The 20818-nt window shown below is 42.6% G+C and overlaps 3 protein-coding genes across 3 annotated transcripts; all 3 read left to right on the forward strand.

Moving 5' to 3' along the window:
• Positions 1–1399: 1399 nt before the first annotated feature.
• On the forward strand, positions 1400–8589 carry LOC136120255 (protocadherin alpha-5-like). Its single transcript, XM_065873698.1, is given in 6 exon segments — positions 1400–1423; positions 2799–2811; positions 5149–5497; positions 5727–6292; positions 6295–7655; positions 8557–8589. Coding segments are annotated over 6 exon segments (2346 nt in total).
• A 3146-nt stretch (positions 8590–11735) lies between these two features.
• On the forward strand, positions 11736–15688 carry LOC136120256 (protocadherin alpha-6-like). The gene is made up of 2 exons (XM_065873699.1): positions 11736–14182; positions 15679–15688. Exons 1-2 carry the CDS (start codon positions 11736–11738, stop codon positions 15686–15688), a joined length of 2457 nt encoding a protein of 818 aa, XP_065729771.1.
• Positions 15689–18046: 2358 nt separating this feature from the next.
• LOC136120257 (protocadherin alpha-7-like) lies at positions 18047–20515 on the forward strand. The gene has a single exon (XM_065873700.1). It carries the CDS (start codon positions 18047–18049, stop codon positions 20513–20515), a length of 2469 nt encoding a protein of 822 aa, XP_065729772.1.
• The last annotated feature ends 303 nt before the right edge of the window (positions 20516–20818 follow it).

Consider the following 20818-nt stretch of genomic DNA (forward strand, 5'->3'; position numbering starts at 1 on the left):
CTGCATCGTATCTACTGAGAAACGTGAAACTAGTTGACATCTTTACAATAATGTCATTCGGTTCATGAGCATGCTCTATGTATCTAAATAACCTGTAATTGTTCTTAATATTTTATAATTTTCTGTGTAGAGGTCCTATATATACATCTTTCATTAGATTTACTCTTAGATAATTGTCATTTGTGATCATTATAAATATCAACTTTAAGCTAAAAATCTTTTCTCTGTTTACTAATGATACGTATGAAAATATTTTGTATTTTTCTATTGACGTGTTATTCAGCTAACTTGCTAAGATAATTTATTAATTCTAATAATTTGTCTATAGGTGCTTTGTATTTTTTGATATAGACAATCATTCTATCAGAAAATATTGAGAGTTGTATTTTTTCCTTTCCAATCCTTATATCTTTAGTATGCTTTATGGGATTGGGTAGGACCACTAGTACTCTGTTAAACCGAACTGGCAATAGTGGACATTCTTGTCTATTTATGAACTCTAAATGAAAGGTTTCAATAATTTATTATTAATTATGTTTGCTGTAGGTTTTAAAAAATTATTAAAAATTCCCTTCTCTTCCTCCTCTTTTTTGTCTTCATTTGGATTAGTATATTATAATTATTTCATTTTCTCCTGAATTATCTTTTTAGTTATACATTCTTTTACTAATTTCTTTATTGATTTCCTGGGTACTATAACAAGCATCATTGACTTGTTTAGTATAGATTAAACTAATACTTTTGCCACTTACAGACAATGCTAGGACCTTGAATAATAACTCCATTTACTTGCTCTCACTTTTTCTTTTAATATTATGCCTTTCAATTATACATATACTCTAGGAACAGATTACATTATTATTGTTTTTTTATACAGTTACTTTTTTAAAAAATTAATTAATTAATTTTTGGCTGTGTTGGGTCATCGTTGCTGCAGGCAGGCTTTCTGTAGTTGCGGCCAGCAGGGGCTACACTTCGTTATGTTGCGCGGGCTTTTCATTGCGGTGGCTTCTCTTGTTGTGGAGTGCAGGCTCTCTGTGCCCGGGCTTCAGTAGTTGTGGCGCATGGGCTTAGTTGCTCCGCGGCATGTGGGATCTTCCCGGACCAGGTCTTGAACCCGTGTCCCCTGTATTGGCAGGTGGATTCTTAACCACTGTGCCATCAGGGAAGTCCCTAAAGTTACTTTTTCTTGTTTCTTTCTGGGATATCTTTCCTTATGAATAAATTCTTTAATATTTCTTTTAGTGGTGGTAAAGAAATACTTAATCTATGGAATATGAGAAATATGCTTATTTTGCCAACACTTTTGAAGAATAGTTTTGCTGAATATTAAGTTCTGTGTTGTAAGTTATTTTTCCCTCCAGTGCTTTCAGATGACATTCCATAGTATTTTGAGAAGATGGCTGTCAAGTTTATTGTTCAGGTAGCGTAACCTTTTCTTCCCCCCTCTAGCTGCTTTGTAAAATTTTTCTTTGTTTTTGATTTTCAATGGCTTTATTATATGCTCAATTTTAGTTTTCTTTGGTTTTATCTTGTTTGCAGTTTTTGTTTTCTAAATTTATTTATTTAATTTTGGCTGTGTTGGGTCTTCGTTCCTGCGTGAGGGCTTTCTCCAGTTGCGGCAAGCAGGGGCCACTCCTCATCACAGTGCATGGGCCTCTCACTATCGTAGCCTCTCTTGTTGTGGAGCACAGGCTCCTGACGTGCAGGCTCAGTAGTTGTGGCTCACGGGCCCAGTTGCTCCGTGGCATGTGGGATCCTCCCAGACCAGGGCTCGAACTTGTGTCCCCTGCATTGGCAGGCAGACTTTCAACCACAGCGCCACCAGGGAAGCCCTTGTTTGCAGTTTTTAAAGCTTCTTGAATATGTGGCTTGATGTCTTTCATCAGTATAGGAAAATTCCAGCAATCTGTCTTTGAATATTGCTTCTGCCTCATGCTTTTCTCTCTTTCCCTTCTGTAACTCAAGGAATATGTGTGTTAAATCCTTTCACCTTAAAGTAATTATACCACAATAAAGATGTTATAAAATATTTTCACCATATCTCTTATATCTTCTATGCTCTCTCTATTTTTTAAACATCACTTTTGGTCTCTATTATATGCTGTATATTTTATGCTGACCAATCTTATACTTCAGCAAAATTCTCTTCTTATTATTAAATCATCAACTGAATCTAAACTTCAATTATGACTTTTTTTAGCTTTAGGATTGTAATTTCCGTTTAAAAATAGATTACAATTTTCTGGTGAAATTATTTATTATGTATTTATTTCAATACCTTAATCACAGTTTATTTGTGATCCGTCATATCATTGTAATAATTGGATCATCTGTGTGTCTTTTTATTCATTTTTTTCTCATGATTCTCTTTCTTTGTAAGCCTGATAATTTTGTATTGAGTTCTGGGTATTGTACATAAGAAGCTGTAGTTGTTCTAGATGTAATTATATTCCTCTAGAAATGGATAAAGAATTTATAAATATCTGACAGATAAGAGTTTAGAACATTTATGAAAAAGTTTGAATTGAGATAAATATTTTATCCCTTTTTCTTTTTTGTCTACTACAATGATGTCTGTCATTACAAATCTTCTGAACATTTTATTTTTCTCTTTCCTACTGACACCCAAGTTCTATTTTGTACTCTCATACAAAGTAAATTTAGTGGAATAAAGATTCTGTACTTTATTTTAAACCCCTTTTTCTTCCTCCACTCCCCTTTCCTTGGTACATAAGAACCAAGCTTATTGAATTTATTACTCTTTAGTTACCCTCCTTTCTTCTTTCTTACCCTAGGTACTTGCTAATGGTATAAGAATCTTGCATCTCACCAAGTTTCCACTCACTTGACCTAGGATTTTTTTTTTGGTGGGGGGGATTTTTTTAAATTCAAACAGAAAGTCACTAAAATTATAATCATCCTCATCAGTTCACTCAGTCCCATGTAATTAATTCTTTTTCATCTTGATCTTTTACTAGCACTTTTATAAATTCATCAGTTTTCCATTAGAGTTCTGAAAATGCTTATTCATTCAGTTCAGCAGTACAGTCAGTTACCAGAAACCTGTACTTGTCAGAGTCTTTTCCATGAATTCCTTGAAGGTGAAACCCTTTTATAGGAACATTTTTGCAAAAGCATCAGAGTACACCCAGAACTGTCTGTAAAAGACAAAAAACTTAAAAATAACCATGGTTAAAGATTTGATGAAAGTTCATAATAATGCAATCAACAAGGAAATTTAGTTATTTCTGAGATATACATTTTAAAGTAATAACTAGAATTATGACTTATAACATTATACCAGAACATATAAGCTTTTTCGAAATTTCATGTAATGTCTAAAACATTTATATTAACATATTTTCATACAAATAACCCAAAGAAAGTTTAGTATTAGTTGTTTTTTTGTTTGTTTGTTTTTTATACTGCAGGCTCTTATTAGTCATCAGTTTTATACACATCAGTGTATACATGTCAATCCCAATTGGCTAATTCAGCACACCAACATCCCCACCCCACTGTGGCTTCCCCCCTCGCTGTCCATACATTTGCTCTCTACATCTGTGTCTCAACTTCTGCCCTGCAAACCGGTTCATCTGTACCATTTTTCTAGGTTCTACATACAAGCGTTAATATACGATATTAGTTCTTCTTTTTCTGACTTACTTCACTCTGTATGACAGTCTCTAGATCCATCCACGTCTCAACAAATGACCCAATTTCATTCCTTCTTTATGGCTGAGTAATATTCCATTGTATATATGTACCACAACTCCTTTATCCATTCATCTGTTGATGGGCATTTAGGTTGCTTCCATGACCTGGCTATTGTAAATAGTGCTGCAATGAACATTGGGGTGCATGCGTCTTTTTGAATTAAGGTTTTCTCTGGGTATATGCCCAGTAGTGGGATTGCTGGATCATATGGTAATTCTATTTTTAGTTTTTTAAGGAACCTCCATACTGTTCTCCATAGTGGCTGTATCAATTTACATTCCCACCAACAGTGCAAGAGGGTTCCCTTTTCTCCACACCCTCTCCAGCATTTGTTGTTTGTAGATTTTCTGATGATGCCCATTCTAACTGGTGTGAGGTGATACCTCATTGTAGTTTTGATTTGCATTTCTCTAATAATTAGTGATGTTGAGCAGCTTTTCATGTGCTTCTTGGCCATCTGTATGTCTTCTTTGGAGAAATGTCTACTTAGGTCTTCTGCCCATTTTTGTATTGGGTTGTTTGTTTCTTTAATATTGAGCTGCATGAGCTGTTTATATATTTTGGAGATTAATCCTTTGTCCATTGATTGGTTTGTGAATAATTTCTCTCACTCTGAGGGTTGTCTTTTCATCTTGTTTATGATTTCCTTTGCTGTGCAAAAGCTTTGACGTTTCATTAGATCCCATTTGTTTATTTTTATTTCCATTACTCTAGGAGGTGGATCAAAAAATATCTTGCTGTGATTTATGTCAAAGAGTGTTCTTCCTATGTTTTTCTCTAAGAGTTTTATAGTGTCCGGTCTTACATTTAGGTCTCAAATCCATTTTGAGTTTATTTTTGTGTATGGTGTTAGAGAGTGTTCTAATTTCATTCTTTTACATGTAGCTGTCCAGTTTTCCCAGCACCATTTATTGAAGAAACTGTCTTTTCTCCATTGTATATCCTTGCCTCCTTTGCCATAGATTAGTTGACCACAGATGGGTGGGTTTATCTCTGGGCTTTCTATCTTGTTCCATTGATCTATGTTTCTGTTTTTGTGCCAGTACCATATTGTCTTGATTACTGTAGCTTTGTAGTATAGTCTGAAGTCAGGGAGCCTGATTCCTCCAGCTCCGTTTTTTTCCCTCAAGGCTGCTTTGGTTATTCGGGGTCTTTTGTGTCCCCATACAAATTTTAAGATGATTTGTTCGAGTTCCGTAAAAAATGCCACTGGTAATTTGATAGGGATTGCATTGAATCCGTAGATTGCTTTGGGTAGTATAGTCATTTTCACAATATTGATTCTTCCAATCCAAGAGCATGGTATATCTCTCAATCTGTTGGTATCATCTTTAATTTCTTTCATCAGTGTCTTATAGTTTTCTGCATACAGGTCTTTTGTTTCCATAGATAGGTTTATTCCTAGGTATTTTATTCCTTTTGTTGCAGTAGTAAATGGGGGTGTTTCCATAATTTCGGTCCCTGAGGAGGCCAAACAAGGCACCTTCGTGGGCCACATCGCCCAGGACTTGGGGCTGGAGCTGGTGGAGCTGGTGCCGCGTCTGTTCCGGGTGGCATCCAAAGGCCGTAGGGACCTTCTGGAGGTAAATCTGCAGAATGGTATTTTGTTTGTGAATTCTCGGATCGACCGGGAAGAGCTGTGTGGGCGGAGCGCGGAGTGCAGCATCCACCTGGAGGTGATCGTGGACCGGCCGCTGCAGGTGTTCCATGTGGAGGTGGAGGTGAAGGACATTAGTGACAACCCCCCAAGGTTCTTGCGACAAAAATGAACACTATTTTAGAATCAAGAATAGCGGATTCGGGCTTCCCTGGTGGCGCAGTGGTTGAGAGTCCGCCTGCCGATGCAGGGGACACGGGTTCGTGCCCTGGTCCAGGAAGATACCACATGCCGCGGAGCGGCTGGGCCCGTGAGCCATGGCCGCTGAGCCTGCGTCCGGAGCCTGTGCTCCGCAACGGGAGAGACCACAACAGTGAGAGGCCTGCGTACCGGGAAAAAAAAAAAAAAAAAAAAAAAAAAGAATAGCGGATTCTAGGTTTCCGCTAGAGGGCACATCTGATATGGATATCGGAAGAAACGCAGAACTGAGATACAAGTTACAAGCTAATGAATATTTTGACTTGGATGTTAAAACAAATGAAGAGGAAACAAAATTTTTAGAGCTAGTTTTGAAGAAACCAGTAGGTAGGGAAGAAACGCAAGAACATCGTTTATTGCTGATTGCAATTGATGGAAGAAAACCTGAACTAACAGGTACAGTTCAGTCATTGATCAATGTATTGGATGCGAATGATGATGCCTCGGAATTTGATAAATCAACTTATAATGTCAGAATACTGGAAAATGCACCGAACGGGATATTAGTTATTAAACTGAATGCCTCAGAAGCAGGTGAGGGCATTAAGGAAATAGTGTACCTCTTTAGTAATCTTGTTCTTGACAACGTAACATCTAAATTTGCGATCAATCTAATAGTGGGGAAATAACAGTTCAGGGAAAGAAAACTGGATTATGAAGACTGTAATTTATATGAAATTAATATTGATGCCGTTGATAAAAGTCCATTCCCATTAACTGACACTGCAAAGTAATAGTGAAAATCCTGGATGAGAATGATAATAGCCCAGAGATGGTCATAACCTCCTTATCTCTGCCTGTGCAAGAGGACGCCCCACTGGGCACTGTCATCGCCCTGATCAGTCTGTCAGACCACGACTCCGGTGCCGATGGGCAGGTGACTTGCACCCTGATGCCTCATGTCCCCTTCAAGCTGGTGTGCACCTTCAAGAATGACTATTCATTGGTTCTACACAGTGCCTTGTATCGCGAGACTGTGGCCAACTATGAGGTGGTGGTGACCGCGAGGGACGGGGGCTCGCCTTCCCTGTCGGCCACAGCCAGCGTGTCCGTGGAGGTGGCCGACGTGAACGACAACGCGCCCGCGTTCGCGCAGCCCGAGTACACGGTGTTCGTGAAGGAGAACAACCCTCCCGGCTGCCACATCTTCACGGTGTCGGCGCGGGACGCGGACGCTCAGGAGAACGCGCTGGTGTCCTACTCGCTGGTGGAGCGGCGGGTGGGCGAGCGAGCGCTGTCGAGCTACGTGTCGGTGCACGCGGAGAGCGGCAAGGTGTACGCGCTGCAGCCGCTGGACCACGAGGAGCTGGAGCTGCTGCAGTTCCAGGTGAGCGCGCGCGACGCGGGCGTGCCGCCTCTGGGCAGCAACGTGACGCTGCAGGTGTTCGTGCTGGACGAGAACGACAACGCGCCCGCGCTGCTGCTGCCCGGGCCGGGCGTCGGGGCGGGCGCGCTGAGCCAGCTGGTGGCTCGGTCGGTGGGCGCGGGCCACGTGGTGGCGAAGGTGCGCGCGGTGGACGCGGACTCGGGCTATAACGCGTGGCTGTCGTACGAGCTGCAGCCGGCGGCGGGTGGCGCGCACAGCCCGTTCCGCGTGGGGCTGTACACAGGCGAGATCAGCACGACGCGCGCCCTGGACGAGGCGGACGCGCCGCGCCAGCGCCTGCTGGTGCTGGTGAAGGACCACGGCGAGCCGGCGCTGACGGCCACGGCCACCGTGCTGCTGTCGCTGGAGGACAGCGGCCAGGCGCCCAAGGCCTCTACGCGGGCGTCGACGGGCGCCGCTGGCGCGGAGGCCGCTCTGGTGGATGTGAACGTGTACCTGATCATCGCCATCTGCGCGGTGTCCAGCCTGTTGGTGCTCACGCTGCTGCTGTACACGGCGCTGCGGTGCTCGGCGCCGCCCAGCGAGGGCGCGTGCGGGCCCGGGAAGCGCACGCTGGTGTGCTCCAGCGCGGTGGGGAGCTGGTCTTACTCGCAGCAGAGGTGGCAGCGGGTGTGCTCTGGGAAGGAGCCGCCCAAGGCAGATCTCATGGCCTTCAGCCCCAGCCTGCCTCAGGGTCCCATTTCTACGGACACCGTGAGTCTCAAAACTCTTACAGCAATTTTTCGTCATGTCTTTAATATGAAATATTTAATATTATCCTCTATCTTTGTATTTTAAATTATGGCTTTATAAGTAATTATTGTATCCTTTTAGATATAAATTCTCTTGGTACTAATTCATTTACTTATAGTTACGCTTAAAATTTACTTTGTTTGAGAAAATTGTTTTGCACTATAGTGTTTATTTCAGTAACAATCCCCTTTTTATAAGGTTTTAAAAGTTTGAGTTAATGGACTAGTTTTCTGTGGACCATAGAAAGCATTTGCAGATTGAAATTTTTAGTTGAATGTTTCAATTTTCAAATATTAGTGTTGTCGTAAGATACTTGTAAGATACATACTTGGCATTATTATTTATTGTCAAAGCCCCATGTTGTAACTACATAGAAATATTTAACATCGTCGTGTCAATTTGCCTTTTTTGTTCTCCATATACTATCCATTATTTGAGTATTTTTATTACACATATTGAATTAAGTTTTTCAGTAATATTTGTGCATTGAATGACTCTTTCAAGTCTGTTTAAATGGTTGGCCTTGGCATACTAATGGTGAATTTGATATTTATAATTAAAACTTTTTAGCTCTAGTGGCTTCATTTTATTCATTTTTGAATACAAAATACATTTACATGATTTAAAATGTTTTAAAATGTTTCCATTCTACCTCCAATATCAAACCACTTAATACACCTGCTGAATATTTCAAACTTTCCAATTTCTTGGCTATTCTTCTAGAGAATTTTTCATATACTAATAAACTCCTGTCTCCCATTTTAAGACATAATATTTGTGTTGATTTTCCTTCCCCCTTCATTTAATATAATTTGTCTATCATGACATATTACTTAAGGAGTTTTTTCATTCTTTTTTCCAGCCCATGTTGTCCCATTTTGCAGATATGTCATAATTCCCCACCTCCAACGTCAACATTTAGTGGAACAATGATTAGTTTTTCTCTATCTTACTTTTTATTTTCCAATACACAAATTATTATATTGGTGAGAAATAATCATGAATTCTCACAGTTGGGAAAATCTTAACATTTTTGAGTTAGAAAACATTTGTATTTATTGTTGCCTTTTGTTTTTAGATTTTAAAAAACTGTACTATGATATAACCACCCCCGAGTTTGTTGTTTACCAATACCATTTTTACAACAAAGCCATACATTTTATCTACTATAGGTAAGAGTGCTCTCCATCTCAAACACAGAGAACTGTTTTTCTACACTTCTTTAAAAAACAATATGGGTTTAGCCAGGAATAAATATTCCACATTTCATATGACAAAATGTCAATTCCCCTTTTTATTGCTTTCCTATTTCTTGCATTCTCACATGTATTTAATTTTATAAGTACACTTGTATCATACTATTTAAACATTTCTAATACCTCATTACTTTGGGGGAGTCCTATAAATGGAGAGGGCATTCTCACCACTGTGTAAATTTGTAGGTAACAGTTGTCAGCTTTTTAAAAATCAAGTTAAATAAATCAAGTAATTTAGTTTTGAAATATAAACTATTTATAACTGAGAATTTTCTTTGCTGGGCGAGGAAGATTTTCACGGATTGACTAAACTTTTTTCTCACACAATCCTCTCCCTTGATTAGATGAACTGTTTGAGTAAATAAATAAACAAAAATATAAGATGTTTCTTATGAGGAGACCAGTATTTTCCTTTTCCAATGGAAAGGAAATTGCATATATGATTTCAGTAACATTGTATAATTTTCTACTTGGAGCCAATAAATAGAATTATTGCAACTGTTTCAGTTAATTGGACTATATTACCAACCTTCTGGAAATTGCTAGGAACTTCAATAGAAAGACAGATTTGATACTTCAATTAACTAATTTAAAAGTTGATATTCAAAGAGATTCTTCACGTAGGGCAGCAATTTATGAAATACCTTAACCACTATAGAAAACCTTCAACTAACAAGACTGTAGGCCAATATATCTTTTTTTTTTTTTTTTTTCCAGTACGCGGGCCTCTCACCGTTGTGGCCTCTCCCGCTGCGGAGCACAGGCTCCGGATGGGCAGGCCCAGCGGCCGTGGCTCACAGGCCCAGCCATTCTGCTGCATGTGGGATCCTCCCGGACCGGGACACGAACCCGTGTCCCCTGCAGCGGCAGGTGGACTCTCAACCACTGCACCACCAGGGAAGCCCCCAATATATCTTTTGTCAAGGCCTTTCTTCCTGTTAGCAAAGGAACCTTTTATTTGGGGGCTTATTATTGGTTGTCAAATGAACTCTTTGTTTACTCAAAATAAGTGTAATAGAAAGCGATAAGGACTACTACTTATCAGGATAGATCTAGGTTAGTTATTTTAAGATGTTGTCATGTAAGTTATGTAAAATGTTCTCATGTTGGGGGGTACTTTGTATTACAGTTGTCTGTGAGGATTTTACAAGTATATCAGAATTGTGTAGAAGGGTGAGTGTTGGCAAGTGTCTGTTTGAAAATTCTTTTTAATAACTTTCATTGTCTCCTTTTGAGAAAGAGTTTAATTACCTACAGTTGATGACATTAAGGATGAATTCATGGTAAGATGATATTTTGGCATGACTTTGATATGAGTGGAGCATTCTTACAGGTAAAGATGGAGGTAATTTTAAAAAAATTGAACAAAGGTTGTATTGCGGAAGAAGGAAAGCAAGTGATCTATGTTGTCTGCAAAATAGAATATTGGAGAGTAGTTGAAAATAACACTGGAAATGTTGGCTTGTGACCATATCTCAGGTCACATAGAAGTGATTCTAACATCTTGGGATTTATTTGTTTAGTGCAATCCAATAAAAGCTGTACCCATGAAGATAAATATGGTGGTATGTGAAAAGACAGATGGACAGATGGACTATAGGCCAACTTTGAATAGGGCAGGTAAGGGAGATGGAGTAATAAAAAATTGATATAGGTGACATGTAGAATGTTCATGCCATTAAATAAAAGGTGAATTTAAGGGTTTGAATTTGGGGGGTATTAATGATTTATCTTCATAATCTTTAAATTGTAATCAAATTATTTTCTAGGAGTCATCAGCATGTATGGCTAAAAATGACAATTATAACCATTGAAAAGGGGGAGAAAGATGTGAGTTTGGGAATAGCTTCAATAGAAGTCTTGTCTGAAATGTTGGAAGGGGATGAGAACACAAATAAAAGCATATAAGAGGTTGAGGTAGAAAGAAACGGATAAGGTCATTTAGGAGCAGCGGAAGGATCAGAGCGGCAAAGCACAATAGGTAGAAATTCCACAAGATGGAGAAGTATAAGTAGAAATTCCACAAGAAGGAAAATATTTTGAGGGGGAGGACTAACATAAGCTGCAGAGAAATTAAGAAATGTTGTAAGGAATATGTGCTAAAATTTTCAGCCTCCATTATTAAATTAAAAAACATTATTAGGAGTAGTTGATGTTCACTCAACAAAGAAAGAATGGACTTTGATAATCTATAAGGTTTTAAAAATTTGGGTAAAACTTGCTAATTTAAAATTACACTCTTTTCTCAAAATATAATAGTATATTCTGTGACAGAAATACATGCACATGTTTCTTCTCTATGCAAATATGTAGGATAGTTTGCACTTCTAATTCCCAAGCCTGGTTCATATCACACTTAAGCTTTCTAAAATGGCTGATACAGTTTTTCCTTTATTGGGAGGAAAGTTGTTTCACTATGAGTATTTCGAACCCTTACACTACTCTAAACTAATAAAAGAAAACAGACGAGATAAACTGACCCTGCAAATTACAAACATGAGGAGATTTACTATTAAAATAAGGCAAAACATATATATGTAATATAAATATCTATATCTTTAACTTCAAGAACTATAGCGTAGCTTCGTTGTGAAGTCATTACTTACCCTTTCGAGCCGCATGATGTCGCTGTCTACCGTGAAGTTACACTAGCTGTTATTCAAGTCCATTGCTCCCGTTACTGCATCCTTCCACGAGTGTTGAATGATGGCAGGCGCAGAAGAACTGAATTAACAGACTCGGGATCATACAATATTTCATCTTAATGCCTAGACAAGATTTCCTGATGGAACTAAACCAGCAAGTATTTGAAATGCTTATTACACCTGAAGGCCGACTGAGATCCCGGTGTTTGCTTCTCTCGCTTCTGCTCCTTGCAGCCTGGGAGGCGGGGAGCGGCCAGGTCCGCTACTCCGTCCCAGAGGAGGCCAAACACGGCACCTTCGTGGGCCGCATCGCCCAGGACCTGGGGCTGGAGCTGACGGAGCTGGTGCCGCGCCTGTTCCGGGTGGCGTCCAAAGGCCGCGGGGACCTTCTGGAGGTAAATCTGCAGAATGGCATTTTGTTTGTGAATTCTCGGATCGACCGGGAGGAGCTGTGCGGGCGGAGCGTGGAGTGCAGCATCCACCTGGAGGTGATCGTGAACCGGCCGCTGCAGGTGTTCCATGTGGAGGTGGAGGTGAAGGACATTAACGACAACCCGCCTGTGTTCCCGGTAAAGGAACAAAGAGTGTTGATTTCCGAATCTAGGCTGCCAGATTCGTTGTTTCCACTAGAGGGCGCGTCGGATGCAGATGTGGGCTCAAATTCTGTCTTAACCTACAAGCTCAGTTCCAACGAAAACTTCGCGTTAGATGTGAAAACAAACAGTGATGACAGTACACAAATTGGGCTCGTGTTAAGGAAATCGTTGGACAGAGAGGAAGCGCCCGAACATAACTTATTCCTCATGGCTACTGACCAAGGCAAACCTGAGCTCACTGCCACTGTTCAGCTGCTGGTCACCGTACTGGATGTGAATGACAATGCTCCCAGTTTTGGACAGTCAGAGTATGAAGCAAAAATATTTGAAAACTCAGATAACGGAACAATAGTTATGAGACTGAATGCTTCTGATAGGGATGAAGGAGCGAATGGGGAGTTTTCATACTCTTTTAATAGTCTTGTTCCATCCATGGTTAGTAACCAGTTTAGAATAGATCCAAATACTGGAGAAATAGTAATTCAAGGGAATTTAGATTTTGAAAATATAAATTTATACAAAATCCGTATTGATGCGACAGACAAAGGCCACCCACCCATGGCTGGTCATTGCACCATCTTGGTGAAAGTTTTGGATAAAAATGATAATGTCCCTCAGATTGCACTGACTTCCTTATCCTTGCCTGTCCGAGAGGACGCTCATTTCGGCACTGTCATTGCCCTAATTAGCGTGTCCGATCTCGACTCAGGTGCCAACGGGCAGGTGACCTGCTCTCTGACGCCCCATGTTCCCTTCAAACTGGTGTCCACCTTCAAGAATTACTATTCGCTGGTGCTGGACAGCGCCTTGGATCGCGAGAGTGTGGCCAACTATGAGGTGGTGGTGACTGCGAGGGACGGGGGCTCGCCTTCCCTGTCGGCCACAGCCAGCGTGTCCGTGGAGGTGGCCGACGTGAACGACAACGCGCCCGCGTTCGCGCAGCCCGAGTACACGGTGTTCGTGAAGGAGAACAACCCTCCCGGCTGCCACATCTTCACGGTGTCGGCGCGGGACGCGGACGCTCAGGAGAACGCGCTGGTGTCCTACTCGCTGGTGGAGCGGCGGGTGGGCGAGCGAGCGCTGTCGAGCTACGTGTCGGTGCACGCGGAGAGCGGCAAGGTGTACGCGCTGCAGCCGCTGGACCACGAGGAGCTGGAGCTGCTGCAGTTCCAGGTGAGCGCGCGCGACGCGGGCGTGCCGCCTCTGGGCAGCAACGTGACGCTGCAGGTGTTCGTGCTGGACGAGAACGACAACGCACCCGCACTGCTGCTGCCCGGGACGGGCGGTGGGGCGGGCGCACTGAGCCAGCTGGTGGCTCGGTCGGTGGGCGCGGGCCACGTGGTGGCGAAGGTGCGCGCGGTGGACGCGGACTCGGGCTACAACGCGTGGCTGTCGTACGAGCTGCAGCCGGCGGCGGGTGGCGAGCGCAGCCCGTTCCGCGTGGGGCTGTACACGGGCGAGATCAGCACGACGCGCGCCCTGGACGAGGTCGACGCTCCGCGCCAGCGCCTGCTGGTGCTGGTGAAGGACCACGGCGAGCCGGCGCTGACGGCCACGGCCACCGTGCTGCTGTCGCTGGAGGACAGCGGCCAGGCGCCCAAGGCCTCTTCGCGGGCTTCGACCGGCGCCGCTGGAGCGGAGACGGCGTTAGTGGATGTGAACGTGTACCTAATCATCGCCATCTGCGCGGTGTCCAGCTTGTTGGTGCTCACGCTGCTGCTGTACACGGCGCTGCGGTGCTCGGCGCTGCCCAGCGAGGGCGCGCGCGGGCCCGGGAAGCCCACGCTGGTGTACTCCAGCGCGGTGGGGAGCTGGTCTTACTCGCAGCAGAGGCGGCAGCGGGTGTGCTCTGGGGAGAGGCCGCCCAAGACCGACCTCATGGCCTTCAGCCCCAGCCTTCCAGCTTGTCCAGTAGTGGTGGATATGGGCGAGCTTCAGGATTTAAATGGTGATCGGCTTTCCAAAGTAAGTCTGAATTTTCATAATTACCAGTTAATATTTATTTTGAAATGTTATAATTGTTTTCCTTCAGTTTATATTTACACTCTCTTTGTTTTGAAAAATTTGAATAATTACATTATATATGTCTTTTCCTTTTTGTTAATCATTATGATCTCTTTTGTTTATTAATGTTGACTTAAAGTGGAATCAGACGTTATTAATATCATTCTACACCTCAAGATTTTTGTCTTGAAACTCAAAATTTCATTGGATACATTCATTTGTGATGCATTTAAAAATTTGCACTGGTAGTATTTTTTTTCTTATTAATGTTGTAGAGATTTCATTACTTTCCATTTGAACTTCAGGAGGGTTATTTCACAGTTACTCATTTTTAAATAATACATTGACATTTCAATGTCACTTTATTACATTTTTATCCTTTCAGCTTCCTTCCTTTCTTTCTGCCTTTTTTTTTTTAATGCTTCTGTTTCACCAACACTTTCAAGTTATCCACTTTGTTTAAGGACCCTGTTCATCATATCTTAATCTAGATTCCTTTTGGGGCCTGGTGATTCCAAGAGTCCAAGAGTCTGTAGTGCTTATTTACTGTTGGCCTTTTAAACCATTTAGAGACAAAGTACATAGTATTAGTTATCAGACTGAATACTTCTGATTGGGTTGAAGAAGTGAATGGGAAAATTTCACCCTCTTACAACTACCATGAGACACCTATGGTTATTGCTCAGCTTATCAGGGATTCAAATATCAGACAAATAGTAATTCAACAGAATGTGAACTTTGCCCAAGTACATTCATGTAAAATCTGCATTGAACTCTCAAACACTGCAAATCACTTATTTATGTTTGATTTTTATTTGGGGGGTTCCTTTCATAGAACTATTTCTTCTAATTTAATGCTTTCATTATTCACTCTGTATTATGATTTAAACTCTTCACTGTTTCTTTACATGCAGGAAGCAGAGAATAGTGTTTATTGTTGTGAGTTTTGAAGCCATCCTTCCTTGCCTAAATTCCCCCCTACCAATTTTGTTCTGTGCAGCCTTGCTTAACCTCTCATTTTTCAGTTTTCCACCTGTAAAGCTGGGATGATAAATAGTAATACCTATCACAGGTAAATGCTGAAGTACTTAGTAAGTTGATACTTATAAAGTGCTTATGATAGTATTAGCTAAATAGTAAGAGCTTGATCAATTTGGCTATTCATATTCTGAAGAGGAATAGGAAAATCTAAAATGTCAGAAGGTCATCATTATGGCTTCTATATTATTTTTTTTATGTAAAGGCTATTTATGACCTCCCTATAAATAATTAATTTAAGATGTATTTTAATTAATCCAAGATGTCTCTAACATTTTGAATGCCACTGAAGAAAATTTTGATCCATTTTTTCTATGTTGAAAATTGAATTAAGATTTTGGCAGTGGAAAAGCATTTTGGATTTAAAAAATACATTTAAGCTGCTGAGCCTTTGGTGCTTTGCTGAAGGTGATTTTAACTTTTTGTGTTGTCCATGTTTTCCTAGGAAGTATTAGACTACCTTAAACTGGAATGACATATTTTCCTACATTTACAAGTTGTCCAGGGTCCATCAGAGGACTGAACTGGGGTTTGTGCTCCCCAATATTTTCATTTTCTATTTTTTGAAATGGTGGAAACCATTGGTAGTGTTTCTGATTTTTAAAAATAAGTAAGCACACAATAGTTTTGTTTTGGGTTTTTTTGGTGGCTTTGGGTCTTCGTTGCTGCATGCGGGCTTTCTCTAATTGAGGCGAACGGGGGCTACTCTTCATTGCAGCGCACGGGCTTCTCACTGCGGTGGCTTCTCTTGTTGCGGAGCACAGGCTCCAGGCGCGCGGGCTTCAGTAGTTGTGGTGCACAGGCTTAGTTGCTCCGCGGAATGTGGAATCTTCCCGGACCAGGGCTTGAACCCGTGTACCCTGCATTGGCAGGCGGATTCTTAACCACTGCGCCACCAGGGAAGCCCCACACAATAGTTTTTAAACACATACTTAAAAGTGACAAATAGACTATTGTATAATCAATAAAGAGTGTCATTTGTATAAATACCTAACAACCATAAAAATAGTATGCTTTCTTAGGAAATAGAGAAGAACCATAGGCATCACTCTTGAGTAAACATTTAAAAAATATTCTAGGATGGTCTCTAAGAACATGATGCTGTGTCAAGAATGATTGAATTAACAAGAACCAGCCCCTGGCTTCAAGAAGTTTATAGAAAAATAAAGATATCTGTCATACATAAATATAACCATCTTAGAGGCAGAATATTATAAGAGATACAAGAGATGTAAATCACTGTGATTTTATTGAACAGAAATATCCACCTTTTTCCCTTGTTGAAGGAGTCCTTCAAGAGTTTTGACATTTTAGTGGTTTTTAAATGGAAAAGTTTCCTTTGGGAGAATATTGAGTATAACCAGTATTCTTGGCAACAGAGGAACTTAAGTAAAGTACACAGAAAACCCCAAATGTGCCTGGACACAGGGAAGTCTGTTTTGGTTAAAACATATAGTTCCTATAGGAAAGAGTATGAGATAAAGCAGGAAAAGTAATATGAGAAAAATCTCTTGGGTCATTTGAGTACTTGACTAAGAAATTTTGACTCACCTCTCACATCATTGGACAGCTATCAAAAAGAGTGAATCCATAGGAATAAAAGGTGTTTTTCAGGAAGATGACTGCCAGGATTAAGAGAAGGATAAATGGAGTTGTGACAAGATGATGCAATAAGAAGCTATTGCAATAATTCAGGATAGCAGCATTATTTAAAACTCATTTAGGCAGATATTAAACTTGGAAAGCCATAGCATACAGACGTTAATTATTTTATTTGCAGTTGGGAAAATGGATGTGAAACATTAAAAAAAACTTGCTCTGTTAAGTAGAACTAAAAAGGATAAAACACCCCAAGCTTGATTAAAGGACTGCTTTAACTAAAGGACAGTTGAGTACCAACATTTAGCTGATGAAATAAACATATATTATAAAATAAATAATCTAAATCATGTTGGAGATTGTAAAAACAGGTGGATATTCATAAAACATGAGGCTTAGAAAGAATGAAAGGAAAAAAGATATGAGAACCATGAAATCCTGAAACAGAACATGTAAATTCTGATGAAAAGAGAAATTCAGAATACTTCGTCCTCGCAAAATGCACTTAATACAAATTCTTCCTTTTCAAAGATACCCTAAACCTTCCCTTATTGTACTTTCTTAAGACAAGTATATGAATTAGTTGCTAATATTTCTTGCTTCCTAAAAACAACTTTTCTAAGTTTTTCTTCCACTAGATTCTTGAGATCCTGGGTCCCTAGAGAGACCAGGAGTTTCCTTAACAGAAATCTAAGAAAATGGAGCTTCCTGGACTCTGAAGAGAGGATTTTAAAACTTAGGGTTGCTAACATAATTTTATTTGTCACTTGCATTTTTATCTTTATTTTAAAACTTTGTGGAAAAACATATTTTCAAGGCTTGAGAACTACAATTATGGTCACACTAAACATCCAGAAGTGAAATCTCCTAAGAATGCCTTCAGCCAGCATGAGAAATGTTGTCCTACACTTTAACAAATATTTGTAGAAATTCAGAGATTGAAATAAAACTTTGCACCTTATTAATATAAAGTTAATTTTTGTAATTCGTACTTACTTTTTGGGCCACATGATGTCGCTCTTTACCATGAAATTCTCTTAATTCAAGACAAAACTAAGTCATCCCTTTTCACATCGGAAAGAGTCTCCACTCTGTTTCAGTACCCGGAGGTTGAACAATGGCGAGCCTATCAGGATAATAAAGACGGGATAAGAAGATTCCTCTAAGTTTTGCGACAAGTTACGCAGTTTAGAATAAAATACCAATAATTTGAAATGTACTCAAATCTAGGCGGCTCGGGGAACCGGCATCTACTGCTATTTTTTATAATTCTCATAGCCTGGGAGACCGGGAGCGGCCAGGTCCACTACTCAGTCCTGGAGGAGGCCAAACACGGCACCTTCGTGGGCCACATCGCCCAGGACCTGGGGCTGGAGCTGGCGGAGCTGGTGCCGCGCCTGTTCCGGGTGGCGTCCAAAGGCCGCGGGGACCTTCTGGAGGTAAATCTGCAGAATGGCATTTTGTTTGTGAATTCTCGGATCGACCGGGAGGAGCTGTGCGGGCGGAGCGGGGAGTGCAGCATCCACCTGGAGGTGATCGTGGACCGGCCGCTGCAGGTGTTCCACGTGGAGGTGGAGGTGAAGGACATTAACGACAATCCTCCTGTGTTCCCCGGAACACAAAGGAATCTGTTTATCGCGGAATCCAGGCCGCTTGACTCTCGGTTTCCACTAGAGGGCGCCTCCGATGCAGATATCGGGGAGAACGCTCTGTTGACTTACAGGCTGAGCTCCAATGATTATTTCTCTCTGGACGTACCAACCACCGACCAACAGGTAAAGCCCCTGGGACTTGTATTACGAAAACCTTTAGACAGGGAAGAATCTCCGGAACTTCATTTAGTGCTCACGGCCACTGACAGAGGCAAACCTGAGCTGACTGGCACAGTTCAGTTTCTCGTCAAAGTGCTGGACGCCAATGACAACGCCCCAGCTTTCGACAGAACACTCTATGCGGTGAAATTACCAGAAAACGTTCCCAATGCAACGTTCGTAATTAAACTCAACGCCTCAGATTTAGACGAAGGCTTGAATGGTGATATTATTTACTCATTCTCTAGTGACGTTTCTCCAGATATAAAATTTAAGTTCTACATAGACTCCCTAAGTGGGAAGATTATAACAATAGGACATATAGATTTTGAAGAAAGTAAAGCTTACAAAATTCCAGTAGAGGCGATCGATAAAGGCCTTCCACCCCTGGCTGGTCACTGTACAGTTCTTGTGGAAGTTTTGGACGCTAATGACAATGCTCCAGAGTTGACTGTCACTTCCCTGTCGCTTCCTATCTCAGAAGATGCTCAGCCCGGCACAGTTATCATCTTGATTAATGTGTCTGACCAAGATTCTGGTGCCAATGGGCAGGTGACCTGCTCATTAACGCCCCAGGTCCCCTTCAAACTGGTGTCCACCTTCAAGAATTACTATTCGCTGGTGCTGGACAGCGCCTTGGATCGCGAGACTGTGGCCAACTATGAGGTGGTGGTGACCGCGAGGGACGGGGGCTTGCCTTCTCTGTCAGTAACAGCCAGCGTGTCCGTGGAGGTGGCCGACGTGAACGACAACGCGCCCGCGTTCGCGCACCCCGAGTACACGGTGTTGGTGAAGGAGAACAACCCGCCCGGCTGCCACATCTTCACGGTGTCGGCGCGGGACGCGGACGCGCAGAAGAACGCGCTGGTGTCCTACTCGCTGGTGGAGCGGCGGGTGGGCGAGCGAGCGCTGTCGAGCTACGTGTCGGTGCACGCGGAGAGCGGCAAGGTGTACGCGCTGCAGCCGCTGGACCACGAGGAGCTGGAGCTGCTGCAGTTCCAGGTGAGCGCGCACGACGCGGGCGTGCCGCCTCTGGGCAGCAACGTGACGCTGCAGGTGTTCGTGCTGGACGAGAACGACAACGCACCCGCACTGCTGCTGCCCGGGCCGGGCGGCGGGGCGGGAGCGCTGAGTCAGCTCGTGGCTCGGTCGGTGGGCGCGGGCCTCGTGGTGGCGAAGGTGCGCGCGGTGGACGCGGACTCGGGCTATAACGCGTGGCTGTCGTACGAGCTGCAGCCGGTGGCGGGTGGCGCGCGCAGCCCGTTCCGCGTGGGGCTGTACACAGGCGAGATCAGCACGACGCGCGCCCTGGACGAGGCGGACGCGCCGCGCCAGCGCTTGCTGGTGCTGGTGAAGGACCACGGCGAGCCGGCGCTGACGGCCACGGCCACCGTGCTGCTGTCGCTGGAGGACAGCGGCCAGGCGCCCAAGGCCTCTTCGCGGGCGTCGACGGGCGCCGCTGGCGCGGAGGCCGCTCTGGTGGATGTGAACGTGTACCTGATCATCGCCATCTGCGCGGTGTCCAGCCTGTTGGTGCTCACGCTGCTGCTGTACACGGCGCTGCGGTGCTCGGCGCCGCCCAGCGAGGGCGCGTGCGGGCCCGGGAAGCCCACGCTGGTGTGCTCCAGCGCGGTGGGGAGCTGGTCTTACTCGCAGCAGAGGCGGCAGAGGGTGTGCTCTGGGGAGGGGCCGCCCAAAGCAGATCTCATGGCCTTCAGCCCCAGCCTCCCTCCGTTCTTAGGTTCAGAAAACGCGGGCAAACTGCAAGATGTTGATCATTGCACGGAGGTAGGTCCATTTAAACTGATATTAAAATATTTAAGACGGAATTTTATAATTTATAGTATTTCACATTTATTTTCCTTTTTATAATATACAGCACGTTTTCACACTTCAGTATACAAACGTTACTGTGGTTTAAAAGTATTTAAAATTAATCGTTTTCCCCCCCAGATTTATTGTGATATATTTGGTGAATAGCATTGAGTATGTTTAAGGTATAAAACATGATGATTTGATACACGTGTATATGGCGAATTTAATCGCTGTTTTTCAGTGCCATCAGACATTAACCATTCTCCATGTGTTGGGTTTCTACTGAAATTCAAATTTTTCTTGGATAAATTTCTTCTTACTGAATACGATTTTATTCTTTGTAATACCTAACTTTCTGAA

The sequence above is a fragment of the Phocoena phocoena genome, chromosome 3 (genome assembly GCF_963924675.1).
Source record: "Phocoena phocoena chromosome 3, mPhoPho1.1, whole genome shotgun sequence".
Classification (NCBI taxonomy): Eukaryota; Metazoa; Chordata; class Mammalia; order Artiodactyla; family Phocoenidae; genus Phocoena; species Phocoena phocoena.

Bases quoted from the DNA above. Each gene is read 5' to 3' on its own strand.
- LOC136120256 (XM_065873699.1), top strand. From the start codon at position 11,736: ATGGAACTAAACCAGCAAGTATTTGAAATGCTTATTACACCTGAAGGC.
- LOC136120257 (XM_065873700.1), top strand. From the start codon at position 18,047: ATGTACTCAAATCTAGGCGGCTCGGGGAACCGGCATCTACTGCTATTT.